Source organism: Blennius ocellaris (assembly GCF_963422515.1).
Source record: "Blennius ocellaris genome assembly, chromosome: 2".
NCBI lineage: Eukaryota > Metazoa > Chordata > Actinopteri > Blenniiformes > Blenniidae > Blennius > Blennius ocellaris.
The window spans coordinates 28,793,310-28,807,486 of record NC_137651.1 but is presented as its reverse complement, the minus strand read 5'-3'; the positions used below and the strand labels follow the sequence as shown (position 1 = coordinate 28,807,486).

Genomic DNA, 14,177 nt, shown 5'->3' with positions numbered 1-14,177 from the left:
GAGGATGTGTTTCAATTGGATAATGAGTGGGTGGCTCAGATGCAGCCGAGTGAGAGAAAGGCACTGTAATTACATAATCCTTCTTTCCCCAGTTGGACCCGCAATCATAGTTATTTGAGCTGCTCCACACACCCAACCGCTTGTTAACCAACCAGCCATCTGACATTTTAATTGTCCGACAGAAGTGAGGTCAGATCCTTGATCCTTTCATCCGTGTGTCTCCCTCCACCTCCCCCGGCGTGTCTTCCTCTGTCACACCATGCCACCGTCGTGGTCTGCCGTTGTTTACTGCCATGCATGTAAAGGTCTTTGCTGCTGACGATGATCTTTTGTCAAACCCGTAAAACATTACGGGGGGGGGGGGTCTTTGAACGGAGACGTGCGGAGTGTCTCCACTGAGCTCATAATGTTTATGACGCAGGGTTCGACGCTCGACGATATTACTGCCTTGACCCTTGGCTCACGCAATGTCTCACACCAGGACAATGACGCCGGGCTTCTCCCTGCGTCTGTTAGGCGTGGCCATTCAGGCCTGGATCACTGCGGCTTTCCGCACCGTGTTTACGGGCTTGTGTCGGCTTTACGCCCGAGACAAGGAGGTCAATAAGCGGGAGTGAAACACGTCGAAGCGGCACGTCGTCATTGGGAGTTGAGAAGGAGGCGACCGGTGAGGAAAGTGAGGTAATTTTGTTTTGGTCGTCACTTGATGTGATGATGATGATGATGATGATGATGACGCTGTTTTTACAGCCGAATCTGACTCCTTTCAACATGTGTGTTGAAATAAAACATTCTGAAGTATAACTCCACGGATAATTCTCGCCCATGACTCAAAAAGTCAGAAGCTTAAATGATGAATGTTGCGTGTTGAAGATGAGAAAGACAATCTGTTGTTTTCAGGGTTATTGAAACACTTTGTGTGAAAAAAGGTTTAAAGAGAAGCACAAGAAATGTGAGTTAATGTTATTTATTTATTTTTTATCATTCCACATGTACAAACCGTTCAAAACTCAAAGAAACTCAAAGTTACATATATAAAGCATTTATTAAATAGCCTTTTATTTCAGACAATGCAGACGTTCAAATTCAGAGAGACTTTTATATCATAAACTTGAATATATGTATAAGGCACATTCAGGGATTTTTTTTTTTTTAATGCATCACACCTCAGATGTGATTGTGTGGTCAAAAAAATAAACGTTTACCTGGAGTCATATGCTGAACATAAATCACTTCTGCAATGTGTGCTTGAAAAACACTCAAGTCTTGACAGCAGAGGTTTGATTGAAATCCAAAAGACCATAACATAGCAGTCATTTTCCCCCCCCAACGTATTAACTATTTGTTTATATGACTCTTAAATCAGGAAAAAAATAAAGTCTCGACACAAATTGTATCACTAATAAATGTCCTAAAAATACTCAGAAGGTTGCTGATTTGCTCAGGTCATCATTGAATTCTTTGTAGTTTTATTATCTTGTTATTGTTGTAGACAAGTTATTATCTAAGTGGTACTTTACAGTTGCATACTTGGCAAAGTCAGTGCTTATATTAACAACTATATAATAACAATAATATATTGATACTGTACAAATGAATCACGTTTTACAAAAGTGGGATATTCTTTCAGGGAGAAATTGTACGCCAGTGTGACGAGAAGGAAAGAGCTTCATGGAGCAACGAAAGCAAACAATCTAAAACTTTGCATAAAGGGACCGCAACATCTTTGTTTGTTTACCCTCAAGCCACAAAGTATAGCTTTTTGCAAAGTCACGTATCCATGCAAGATGCTTCCAGTAATGTTTCGCCGCTTTAATAAAACCTTTGATTCGATATAAAAATAGAAAGAGTTTCCTAAAACTGGCTGCGTAAAAAGGTCTGACCCAACCACAACGTATTTAGGATTATAAATAGTAGTACAATATTTCAATCACATCGTTTTTACACCGTTCTTGACTCATTTCATCTCGACTTCCTTGCGCACCCTACATATGGCCCGACGCACAATTTTCATGAACCCGTTCCTTCTTACGCAAATTCATCACTGCTTTCTTTCCAAAGTGAGACTGGAGTGTGAGAGAAAACCATCCGGGCGAAGCTTGAGTCTCCCCAGCAGTCAGACGCACGCCGGTCAGTGTCTCCGCCTGTGTGTGTGTGTGTGTGTGTGTGTGCGTGTGTGTGGATCTCCTCCGGTGGCGGAACAAGGCTCACAGCCCGGTGGCGTTGGCCCACGCTGGGAAGGAATCCAGCTGGAACATGGCCCGGCCCCAGCTGTTGATTGCCAGTGTAATGCAGAGGATGCCGATGACGTTCATAACGATTCCGGTTCGGGCCTGGTATCGAGGAAAACAATGCACTCACGTTAAAGCAGCAGGAGCAAATGGTTTATTAGTTTCGTCAATGTTTGAAACCTGTAAAGTAAGAACAAATGTTAAATATAGACGCGTGTCAGTTTTGGGAAGATGTAGAATAATTTAAGGTTATGCTGTGAATTGTTAATTAGATATTTACTTATAACCCGAAAAGTGATTTCTAATTTAAACTGTCATTTAGTTTGGTATTTGATTACTGCTCTTTGTTTGCAGTAATCCTTTGGTGCTACAGGATCGGTAAACTAAGCCACAGGCTGCAGTCGATTTCTCTTTCGGTTGCTGGCCGGTTAATTTTCTTGTTTGCTGCTTTGTATGAATGCCACAGACATAAAACTAACCAAAACCAAAAACTAACTAAATTAAAAGATATCATTGTCAGCTCTGTGAATGTTGTGATGAAGCCAATTTAGAATCCTTGGAAAAATCCTTCAAACGTTCAGACAACATGAGTGTAGAAGCGTTGAAATGGAAGCTCTTGACCTCGGAAAGGATTTGCACATCCTTGATTTAGAAATTGTTTGCTTCAAGTGTGACGGAAACACACAAACCGTAGATATGATAAAGTACATCTAAAACGTGAATACAATTACAAGAACAGTCCTGGACACACTGCTGCTGTGTGTGTGTGTGTGTTTTTTTAAATGATTGAGATTTAGAGATTCACACAGTTGACACTGGTTGCTTACTCATCATAAAATGCACGAGTCAATCAGTGGAACTTGTCACAGGGAGGGAGAAGAAATCCTTTCCTTTCTGAACAGAATTAAAGAATGCCCTCTGTGTTCTCAATTATTCAGCAGCGAGAATCACTTTGATAGTTTCGGGTCACAGCTGCAGGTGATAATGAATTCACATTCTGCGACAAGACAAACGGTTCAGTCCGTGGCACTGAGGTCTCAACATGTAATTACCACAAAAAAAAAAAAGTGAACAAACCACCGACACACTCACCATGTCAGCGACTTTGAGGTATCCGTAAGAGAAGACGATGGCGTTCGGAGGGGTTGCGACAGGCAGCATGAACGCGAAGGAGGCGCTCAGAGTGCAAGGCACCATGACGTACAGCGGGTTGATTTGGATGGACTGAGACTGCAATAATGACACAGACACTTTCAGCAGTCTGAAGCAAGGGGCGACGGCAGCCTCCATCAGAAAAAAAAAAAAAAATCCTTCACCCGTCCGTCCGGCTATTTCCCTGCAGCTATAATCACTGACTCATGGCTCAGAGTGAAATCAGTGCAATTGTGCGCGAAGGGAAAACTCTCATTAGGTGGGTGTAATTAAGACGAACTTCCTGCAAGCATGGCGCTGAGTCATGGTTTTGAAAATAGAAAAAGGAGTACACGTGTAGCGATAATGGCAGAGGACCGAGACACGGACAACATTACTCTGTGGAGTTTGCTTCTGAATTACATATCCTGCAGCGCAGCAGCTTACAGAAGCACGGTAATTTGTGTTGTGCCAAAATAAACAATGAGTGGAAGGAACTAAACTTTAGAGAAGGTCTTCTTTAAACAGTTGGCTATAAATCATGTCATCATGACGACGGTGTTCCAAATCCAAATGAAAATTCAGTTGACAGGAGGACAACATGCCGCAGGCCGTGATTTCAAGTGTCTTATTCATACAACCCTGGTCGTGCTACTTCATTTCGTCGTCTTCTGTTGCCTTTATAGATAAACCAGGCTTGGGCAACCTCGGTGCGTTTGCTTGGCTCTGCTCTCAATAAATGTCAGTCTGAATGCCGTCTACTTGGCAGCGTCTTTCACCACCCATCTCCAGCTCTCTCCTGGTAAAACAGTGGGCACAGTACAGCTATTCTTCAGCGGCAATGGGGAAGGCAGTGTTACATGCACTGGGCTGAACTGGTCTGTTTGGCTCCTTATTAATGGGAGGAGGGGCCCATAGTAAGGGGGGCCCGACATATTCAGCCTGAATGACCAACGAGATGGGCAACCAAACATGGGAAAATAGGCCGTCTCTCGCTGGGAGTAGTTTCAACGCTGCATTCCAATTGGGGGAATCCGGCTCAAAAGAAAAGTACACGAGGAAGCCCTTCACCTCAATGAGTCACTCCTGCCAAACTGTGTGCTGGCAGCCTGACATTCTGCTTTTGTGCATCGAACTCATTTAGCTTTCCCCTCCTGACAATTCTTACCATTGACGCTAAGACAGGTAGGAAGAGTGTCGCTGTGGCCACATTGCTAGTGCACTCTGTGAAAGTGGCAATCAGCAGGCACAAGATGATAGCAATTGCCCAGGGAGGGATGTTTTGCAGCGGTGTCATCTGATCGCCCATCCACTTGGAGAGTCCCGATACCTGGCGAGACGAGATTAAACGCAATGCGGAGGTGAGCAAAGGCCGTGGAAAACCTTTGAGTTCATTTCAATTCAAGTCTGTGCATCGTGACGTCAATTATCCGAGAAGAGTGTAATCAGGACATCTTTAATAAAAATGCGAGGTTGACGTTATGAGATGGAATCAAAACCCTGAAAAATGCCCCCAATGACACCTTCAGACAGCTTTTTGCAAAAAAAAAAAGAAAAGAAAAGGAAAAAAAAGATTCTCCAGCATTACAACTGTCGTTGCTACTCACTTCACTGCCTTTGGCCAGAGCGAAGCCTCCACCAAGAAGAAGCACAATGCCCCATGGCAGCTTTTTCTGGACGATTTTCCAGGTAAGGAGAGGCGGCGTCGGACCAGTCTGACGAGCTGCTGCGGATCCAACGCATCAAACATCGGCGTGAAATCACTGCACGGAACTTACGCCTCTCCTCAGCTGCACATGTACGACGCCTGATTTCTCACCTGTGTCAAAACTGTGACTCCGCCTTGAGCAGAAACGTGGAGGCCTCGAGGGCAGAACGAAGAGAAGGACGGCAACAAAGATGGCCACCGTAGCGTCCGTCACATACCTGCAGAGTGGAGTTGAATGTGGAAGTTATATCTAGGCTGCAATAATTGAAGGATTTAGTGAAGAATTAAATACATTAAAAAAAAAGTAGATACACACTCTGCTTTGGAATTAAAGATATGCGTTGCCCAGCCGTGGACAAAGCCGGGATCTCTTGTGAACCACAGGACCACCAGCAAGACGAAGACCCCGAGGACGTTTATCTCTCCGAAGGACATGGGCCCCAGCAGGCGGTGCTGTTCACGGATCACATTATAGGCCGCAATGTCTTTCTCTGTCTTCACCGCCCCGCAGCCCCATGTCTTCTTAAAGCTTGAGTAATCACATGGGGGAAAATAATCTTTGTGTCACCTCTGCACTCAATCACGCTGCCGGAGCGGTAAAAGGTTTCTTGAAGTTGATTCAAGTCTGTGTCACTGTAATTAGGCTTTAACCATCATCAAACTCACTTGAATCCCATGAAGACAAACTGCAGCCAGAGCCAGGCCAACGTGAGCATGAGGATCATGTTGGGGAAGGCAAAGCCAAACCAGGAGGCGAAGTTAATTACGTCCCCGTTTTCTGGAAACAATCTGGTGGGAAGAACACAAAAGAGTGAAAAATATTGTTCAACACGGTTGGTAGAAATGAGGAGAAACGCACTCACTGGTTCATTTGACCCTTCAGCACCAGATTTGGACCCGTTCCAGTCAGTGTGGCTGTGCCCCCAATACTAGCAGCGTAACACACACACAGGGTCATCCCTTTACACAGCTTGCGTCTTTCCGCCGCCTCTGTCTGTTTGGCGATCTCCACCGTGGCATCCAAGAAGGTCACCACCACTGGGCCTTAGAACCAAGAACATAGGGTGAAAAGATCGTTCGGCAACCTTTGCGATCACGCCGATGCTGTTGGTTTTCGGTTCAGCCTCGATGAAAGTTCTACTCTGGGTCCACACCTTGTGCCTCGCTCTGCTTCTCGGACTGTAGAGGAGGCTTGCTGTCGGTGTCAGGTGGCAGGACCTGCTCGTCTGAGCTGAGGATCTGAGGAATCTCGGCGTCACTGTTGTTGAGCTGCTCCAGCACGGCCTGGACAATGGGCACCATCATGGCAGTGGTGGCCGTGTTACTGATCCACATGGAGAGGAAGGCTGTCACACCCATGAAACCCAACATCAAGCTATTGGGAGAGATTAAAAGAAAAAAAAAAGAAAACACCAGTGACTGATTGAGGCTTTTTCATTGCGAGGGACGTGATAGAATCAATCAATATCAAAAAAGAGACTAAGACAGTACTTTATGACAGCAATGAAGCCCTCGTACGTATCATCCTTATCTCTAGTCTCACACACAGCCGACGCTGTTTATGTCATTGATGATTAAATAAGATCAGGTGATGGTTAAGTGTCAGATGGTGTGTTGCTGTAGCACTCACAGCGCTGGACGCACACCCACAAAGAGCAGCACCCTCAAGGCGATGCGCTTGTGCAGGTTCCAGTGCTCCACGGCAACAGCGACCATCAGTCCCCCGACAAACAGCAGGTTCGTGTCCTTCAGGTACTGCATGCACACCTGAGACGGCAGGGCCACAATGAGACACACGGGTCCCGCGCAACGTGTCGATACGCACCGCGAGTGATGTGACGCACGTCTTTGGACTGCATGATGCCAAACAGGGGGAAGAGGAGAGCCGGGAGCAGGGCGGTCACGGCCAGCGGCAGCACCTCCGTGCACCAGTACACCGCCATCAGGATGATCACGTAGGCGCATTCTGCTTCCTGCGTGAAGAACAAAACACAGTGCACGGCATCAAGACAAGCACGCAGTATCTCGTTGGTACAGTACTCTCTGTGATGAACCCGCAACGTGAAGTTAAATAGCAGCCAAGATTATTTACTGTTGTGTAAGTTACTGTTAAGGGGGTGCAAAGGGGGTGCAAAGGGTACGTGTTAATGTTCTGTTAACCACTACCCACCCCCACTGTCACTATCACGGGGCAATTTTCAGGCTTTTATTGGTTTGTTCTGAAAACGTTTTCTCAGTGAAAACCTGGTCGGAGGGAGACGTCACTGTCCCTCCGCGAGATGCGCTCTTCTCCATGACTGCTCCCTGCATGTTGGAGAACTTATCACAACATGTGTGCTTGTGTCTCTGTGTCACACGTAGAGGTAACAATGTGGACCGGGGCCCTGTGACTCTGCGTTCCCACGCTGCATATGACCCTTCATGTTAACAACGACCAGTTAAAATAACAGGACCTCCAGCCCCGGGCCACACCGGTTTCTCATGCTTTTACGAACAAAAGGTGCGCCGCCGCGCGCTTCAGCCGCCGACAGGTTCAGGACAGAAACGTCACACACGTCCACGCGCGTTATTGTGAGAAAAGTCTCGTTCATCGCCATCATCCTAATTTTCATCAATTAAATTCCACCGTGCGCTCAAACTGCGCCCACTTGTACAATTGTATACAATTATTGTTCCAATTCGTGTTGTTAGATTATCACGGGGTTTTTTTTCTTCTTCTTCTTTAGCTTTAATGAGAGTGGAAACCTTTTAATCTGACATAATAATGAAGTTTAATTCAGATCACATTACATACCGACGTTCCGATCACCAAAGGCAGTGGGAGAAGAAGAAGTGGAGATAAGAAGAGAATAATCTCGTTCTTTACTGAGCGCAGATATGTGAAGAATCCCATGGTGCAGGAAAGTGTAAAATTAAAAAAAAAAGAAAAAAAGCAAGCTCCGCACCATGGGACGCGCTTTTGAGGCGCACATGGGAGGAGGAGGGGGAGTCCTCCTGCAGATAAAGGAGGGAGGGAGGCGAATCACAATGAGGACAGAGAGAGAGAGAGAGAGAGAGAGAGAGAGAGAGAGAGAGAGAGAGAGAGAGAGAGAGAGAGAGGTGTCCCGGGTGCTGCGCGCACCAAAACAAAAGGGCTGCCGCCTGATTAACATATGATCAGCATATCCTTGTGTGTGATCATGTCTCCTGGCGTCGCCCCCGTCCTGAGCGCTTACAGACACTGACTGAGCTGCAGAACTCATAAAAAATGTCTGAAACGTCAACAACCTGATGCTCTCAGCCGCACTGCTGTCAAAAGTTCTATACATATCCTTCTTTTTTTCTTTTTTTCTTTTTTTAAGTTACAGGCGTTTCCCTTAAAGGACGAGTTTATTCCTGTCCTTATCCCCATCTCACTCATGTCAAGTTGAACATTTAGGACTGTTACATCATTAGATTGTTACAGATGGGATCGTGCTGTCACAAGCATGTCAGGATCTGTCTTTATTAAAAAAAAAAAAAAAAAAAGATTGCAAAGCCCTGGAAAGCGAACTTGTTTCGCCCCAGACAGCAGCAGCAGACACTATTCTGCACAAAGATCAGCGTGTGAGTGGCAGGAGGTGCATTTGCCCCATTGTGAGCGTCCCTCTTTTGTTTTGTGGAGGCCAAAAGACGAATTTGTTGAGCTGTCATTGATATGTATTTTTTTAAATAATTTACACCAATAAGTGGAAATAACGTTTGTATTTACAAAGTCTATATTATCTATAAGTCTATTATAATAGTCTCTCGGTTCCCTAGTACACCTTTATTACCTTGTATGTATGTATGTATGTTGTATGTTTGTATGTATGTAGGTTTGTATGTATGTATGTATGTATGTATGTATGTATGTATGTATGTATGTATGTATGTATGTATGCACGTTAAAAACAAAGAAAATGTCCCATACAGAGCGGATGGGAGAGGAACCTCATGGAGGAGATCAGCGCCCGTTGCCATGGAAACGCTCCAGAGCTAGCAGAAAACACGTATGTGAGCGCAGTGACTTGGGTCGTGGTTTATCTGTGTGTGACGTTGCTCCCTGACAGGCTTGTCAGTGCCAATGTGGCGTTTTTATTTTTGAAATAGTAAAAACAAATTTTTTTTTAATTATAATGGCAGGCAAAAATGTGTTTTGGATTTTCTACAGGCTAGGTACATGCTAGAGTTCAATAGTGAACTGAGAAGGAACCCCTGGCTTTAGTTTCACCTAAACAGTTGTTTTATGTTGTTTTTATTGTTGTTGTTTTGAGTCATATTTTGTTATTTGAAGTAAAACTGCTCCAGTTGTCGTCAAACCTCATTTCTGTTGTGTGGTGTTTTTGTACGTGAAACTATAATAATATATGTATACGGAGGGAAAATATTCAGAGGGATTAGAACATCTCCTTTTGTGCTTTTGGCACAGTTACTCATCAGATGTTACTTTATTAATTCGTGGTTGATTTGAGCTACCACCCAGTGATTCAGATGTAGATTTCATTCGAAATAATGTGTTGGTTTTTTTCTTTAGGCGGGAATAGAAATGTATTGTGTTCCAGATGAATTCACTCCCACACAGTAACTCATATCTTGAGTCTGACACATTTGTATTATTCTCACACGTGGGGCTTTTTTTTTTTTTTTTTTTTAGTGACCAGAATTATTCATGCGGTCCTTGTAATTGTGAAGATATAATGTTGGGTGCGTGTCATTTTGGACGGCAGGCTGCAAAATAGGCCTCGTGATGTCGAGTTTGAATCACAGACATTTTGTGCAAATTATCCATCTGGTGACTTTATTATTTCAAATCATATTGTTGTACTGACCACTACTGTTGGATCACGTCCTGACGACTCTCAAGGTCCCTGGATAACATCAGCACCTGCATCCGATTCTCCTGCCGACTGTGAGCCAAGACTCTGTAAAATAAGCTGTAAGTGAATTGTGATGGATTTTCAAAATCTGAATCTGATCTTTCTTACCAAATGCCAGCCGGGAAAAGATGCATTTTAATAGACCAGATTTAGAGATTTTGTGCACAAATGATCACAGCAGTCAAGCGATCAGTCAAGTTCTGTGTCAAAGAAGAGAACTGTGAGCCGATGGGAGAGGAAGCTGGGTGTGAAGCTCTCTCTTCTGCTGACATACGACTATCCTATGGTTCAATAACGTTCATAATGAAGTACATGCATATCTTTAAAGTCACATTTCAATAAAACACTGAAGGACTATTTCCTGACTCGCACTCTGTAAGTAACTCAACCCTGCAACATCTGCTTGATTTGGTTTTATGGGGATCCATATATCCATATAATCTATATTTATTTATTTATTTATTTATTTTTTCCAATACTACTTTTCCTGATTAAACGTTTTAGCTCAGGGAAGATTTTTGCATTTTGCTCCCAGGTCCAGATCAACGCTCAGGGAAGATTTTTGCATTTTGCTCCCAGGTCCAGATCAACTGTTTGTGTGAAATCTTAAAACTCACAATTGCTGAGTAGTGCTGCTTCTTGGGCAAAGGAGGAATAAAACTTTATTTGAAGTTGAGTAAGGGCTTTCAAAATGCCTACATAACAGCTCTGTCTGATCCTCAGGGCCCATCGCGCTGACAGCCTGACTTCACATTATATTTAAAAACAGGGCAGACGGAAAATAAAACTGGTTCGCTAAAGAAATGACACTCAAAAACCATCTTATATCCCCGGATTTAAGTCATTTGGCAGTCAGTGAAAGGCCTCATTTGCTTATTTTCAACTTAAATAACTAAAGTTGAAATCCGCCGATAGATTTGGCGAGACAAGCGCACTTTACTGATGCTTTGCAGCATTTTTTTTTTCTTGCATTTAGTTGAATGCATCTCTTTAAGTTTAAGGGTCGCCAGGAATGCTATGAACTCAAGCCAACGTCGCGGTTATAAACCTGAAACACTTCATTTTTTGCTCGATCCCTTGAACAGCTATCGTCAGACGCAAGCCGGGAACGTGATATTGTCTGGAAGGTCCCGCTCCTGTTCGTATCTTTCCTGCATGAAAGCAAGTGCTCCACATTTCTGCTGTGCAAAGATCAGGAAGGCTTTCATCCGTGTGCTGGAAATTGTCTTCCCAACACCGTGCGGTCATGCATGTAGAACTCAGATTGTTTGATTGTTTGCTTCTTTGTTCACAAACTGCCGAGTCAGCGTCTTTAACTTTAACACTGGTCGTACAATATTTTTCCAGGTAATTGACACATCATTATAAACTTAGGATTCCCAGCTAAACCACGGTTTCAAAACAACCATACTTATACACTGAGTCTCTCAAGTGCCAAATCACATGCAATTTATGTGAAAAAGAGTTCACAAAAGTTGGAAAACTCGGTTCCTGACAACACCGGGACTCATGCAGCAACAAAACATGAAGCAAAGCGATGAAGCTATAGAGGCTGGAATAGATGAAGACGTTCAAAGTTTATATGTGAGAAACTTTATATGTGCTGAATCTGTGCAGACGACGCCTTTCAGGTCAGGAGGGAAGAAACAGACGCCTTTCTGGCAAAATCAAAATGACTTTGATGAATCAAGGATCTTTAAAAAAAACAACAACATCTGAATGGAGAAAAAAGTTCTAAATGGATAAATGCAATTTCATTAGAACAACCAGTCACAGATATCCATTATAATTTATTGACCACTACTCTTTGTTTAACAACTGAATTGAAGGTGGAATAAACCATGTGAGACTGGGGTAGGAGGAAAATTAAATCACAGCTCTTTGCACTAGAATACTGATGCCCCTCACATATTTTATTATTTTATTATTGTGACAGGCTGCAGAGTGAAACCAAGCATCACACCAAGATTTACGATTTTTTTTTAATGAGAGCGTAATTGCACAGTGCATGTTTAAAAAAAAAAAAAAAACTACAGAAAAAGAAAAACTGCTCATGATTTGTTGGTGAAATTGAAGAAGTTGTGCCACCTTGTGGAGGCGCCTCTAACTGCACCACCGGCAAGTTTGAACAACAATTTAATGAACTTCACATATGTAATGTTTTTGTGTCTCTTTATTTTAAACTCTTTGAACCCATGAGGAAATCAAAGGATTTAACTTAAAATATAAGCTCACGAGAACTCAGAGGCCATCAACTAAACATCAGAGCCCTCAAATTATTCCTCTGTAATTAATCTGCAATTAACTGAATCTGACTTGGGCTTGAGGGTCTGTCTGTGTGGAATTCGCCTGTATTTCTGTACGTATGTGGGCTTATCGGCTTCATTCCAGAGTTGAAGTGCATACGTTCATATGCCAATGTATTCTCTCAAAATTGTTAAAATTTCACAACATAGTCGAGCTTAACCACTTATTATCCAGAATTGATTCCTAAAAAGAGAAACTAGTCAGTATTACCAAAAAGAAACAGACATTTTCATAAAACCAAGATTTAGGACCAAAAATGCATGTATTTCAGTATAAGAAGTTAATCTATGTAGCAATCTAGACAAGGAATCAATAGAATCAAATTAACACACATAAACTTATTAGTTCAGATACAAAGAAACGTCTCAAAGTGCAATCATGATAGAAAAGTCCCTCCACTGGCTGAAATGTTGAAATCTACAGCGAACACGGAGCCCCGGAGTCGTCATAGAGAAAAATGACGGACACATGGGAATGATTTAATAAGCTGCTCCCTCAAGTTAATAATACAAGGAAACAGGATAATTTAATCTGTGATCGTGGAGCCGTGGGTCTTGACATGGAAGGAACCTATACGAGGATATATGCTCATATATGAAACCTATAAGCAGTTTATATGCTGCATATATGCGTATATATGCCACATATAGGCAAAATTGAGGTGCATATATGTGAATATGCAGGCCATATAGGTCTCCTGTACTGCTTCTTTATGTCTACATATATATATAGCCCATATCTCACTTTGGCAACTGTCATACATTATCAAGGCAATAACTAAGAACTAACTAAAAAGCAATGTAAGAATAATGCATTGGTTTTATACAGCGCTTTTCTAGGCACTCAAAAAAGCTTTGCATTGCATTATTCATTTATTCCATACTGGATGGTGGTAAACTACGTCTGTAGCCACAGCTGCCCTGGAGCAGACTGACGGGAGCAAGACTGCCATTTGGCGCCATTGGCCCCTCGACCACCACCAACCACTCACTCTCACACTGCATTCACACAGGGTTCAGTGTCTTGCCCAAGGACACTTCGGCATGTGGGCAGCCAGAGATGGGATTGAACCTGCACCCTTCCGATTGGGAGACGGCCGCTCTACCAACCGAGTCATACCGCCCCAAGAAGAGCATATAGGTGCATATATGCACACATATATACGTGTATATTGGTACCTGTATGCACGTATATGTGTACATATATGTGCATTTATGTACATATAATATAGGAAGGGGCCAATTTTATATGTCACATATATTGAAAACATATATCAAAACCTATATTAAAACATATATGTTTATATAGGTTCTTTCCATGTGGGTGTGCTGTCAGCTGCGCGAGATATATCATTTAGAAGCAGTTTTCTTCACGCTTTTCTTCGTAACATCAAACTAACGTCACGTCCGGGTCTTTATGGTGGGATGACCGCAGGCTGAGGCCTGCATGAAGCTGCATTGCTCCGCTACGAGACACTCCATTAATATTTTCTATCCCACGGAACTTCATAATGAAGCCAGACGTTTGGTTCATCAGCAACTAAAAAATAAATAAATAAATAACTACATGCTACTGTAAATGAAAGCTTTGATTTATTTTAAAAAAATTTTTGCCATAAAATGAGCCTTTTAATGGCTTCATGTGAAAGAGAGCTTTAGTCAGTGTGTGTTTACATAGGTTGCCATGGAAACGGCACAATGTTGACACGTCCAGAAATAAAGGAGCAGAAATTCACAAAGTAATGCACAAATATTGAAAAATAAGTCCCAAGCTCATTCATAAGTTGTTTTTTTTTTTTTTTTTTTTTTTTTGGGGGGGGGGGGGGGGGGTTCTCTCTGGCCACTCTGCTCTGAACTAAAACAAGATGGAGGTGAAAAAACAACAAAGGAGCAATGAGGAGACTCAGTGGTTTCTGGCTCTTTG

At 42.9% G+C, this 14,177-nt stretch overlaps 1 protein-coding gene across 1 annotated transcript; it reads right to left on the bottom strand.

Annotated features, from left to right (window-relative positions):
* Positions 1–2,207: 2,207 nt before the first annotated feature.
* slc13a5b (solute carrier family 13 member 5b) lies at positions 2,208–7,028 on the bottom strand (the record flags this gene model as incomplete). Its single annotated transcript, XM_080503518.1, has 11 exons — positions 6,915–7,028; positions 6,701–6,837; positions 6,225–6,445; positions 5,934–6,108; positions 5,737–5,859; positions 5,387–5,599; positions 5,182–5,288; positions 4,970–5,085; positions 4,531–4,692; positions 3,324–3,461; positions 2,208–2,333 (listed from the first exon to the last, which is right to left on the bottom strand). Exons 1-11 carry the CDS (start codon positions 7,011–7,013, stop codon positions 2,208–2,210), a joined length of 1,617 nt encoding a protein of 538 aa, XP_080359644.1. The 5' UTR covers positions 7,014–7,028.
* Positions 7,029–14,177: the final 7,149 nt, after the last annotated feature.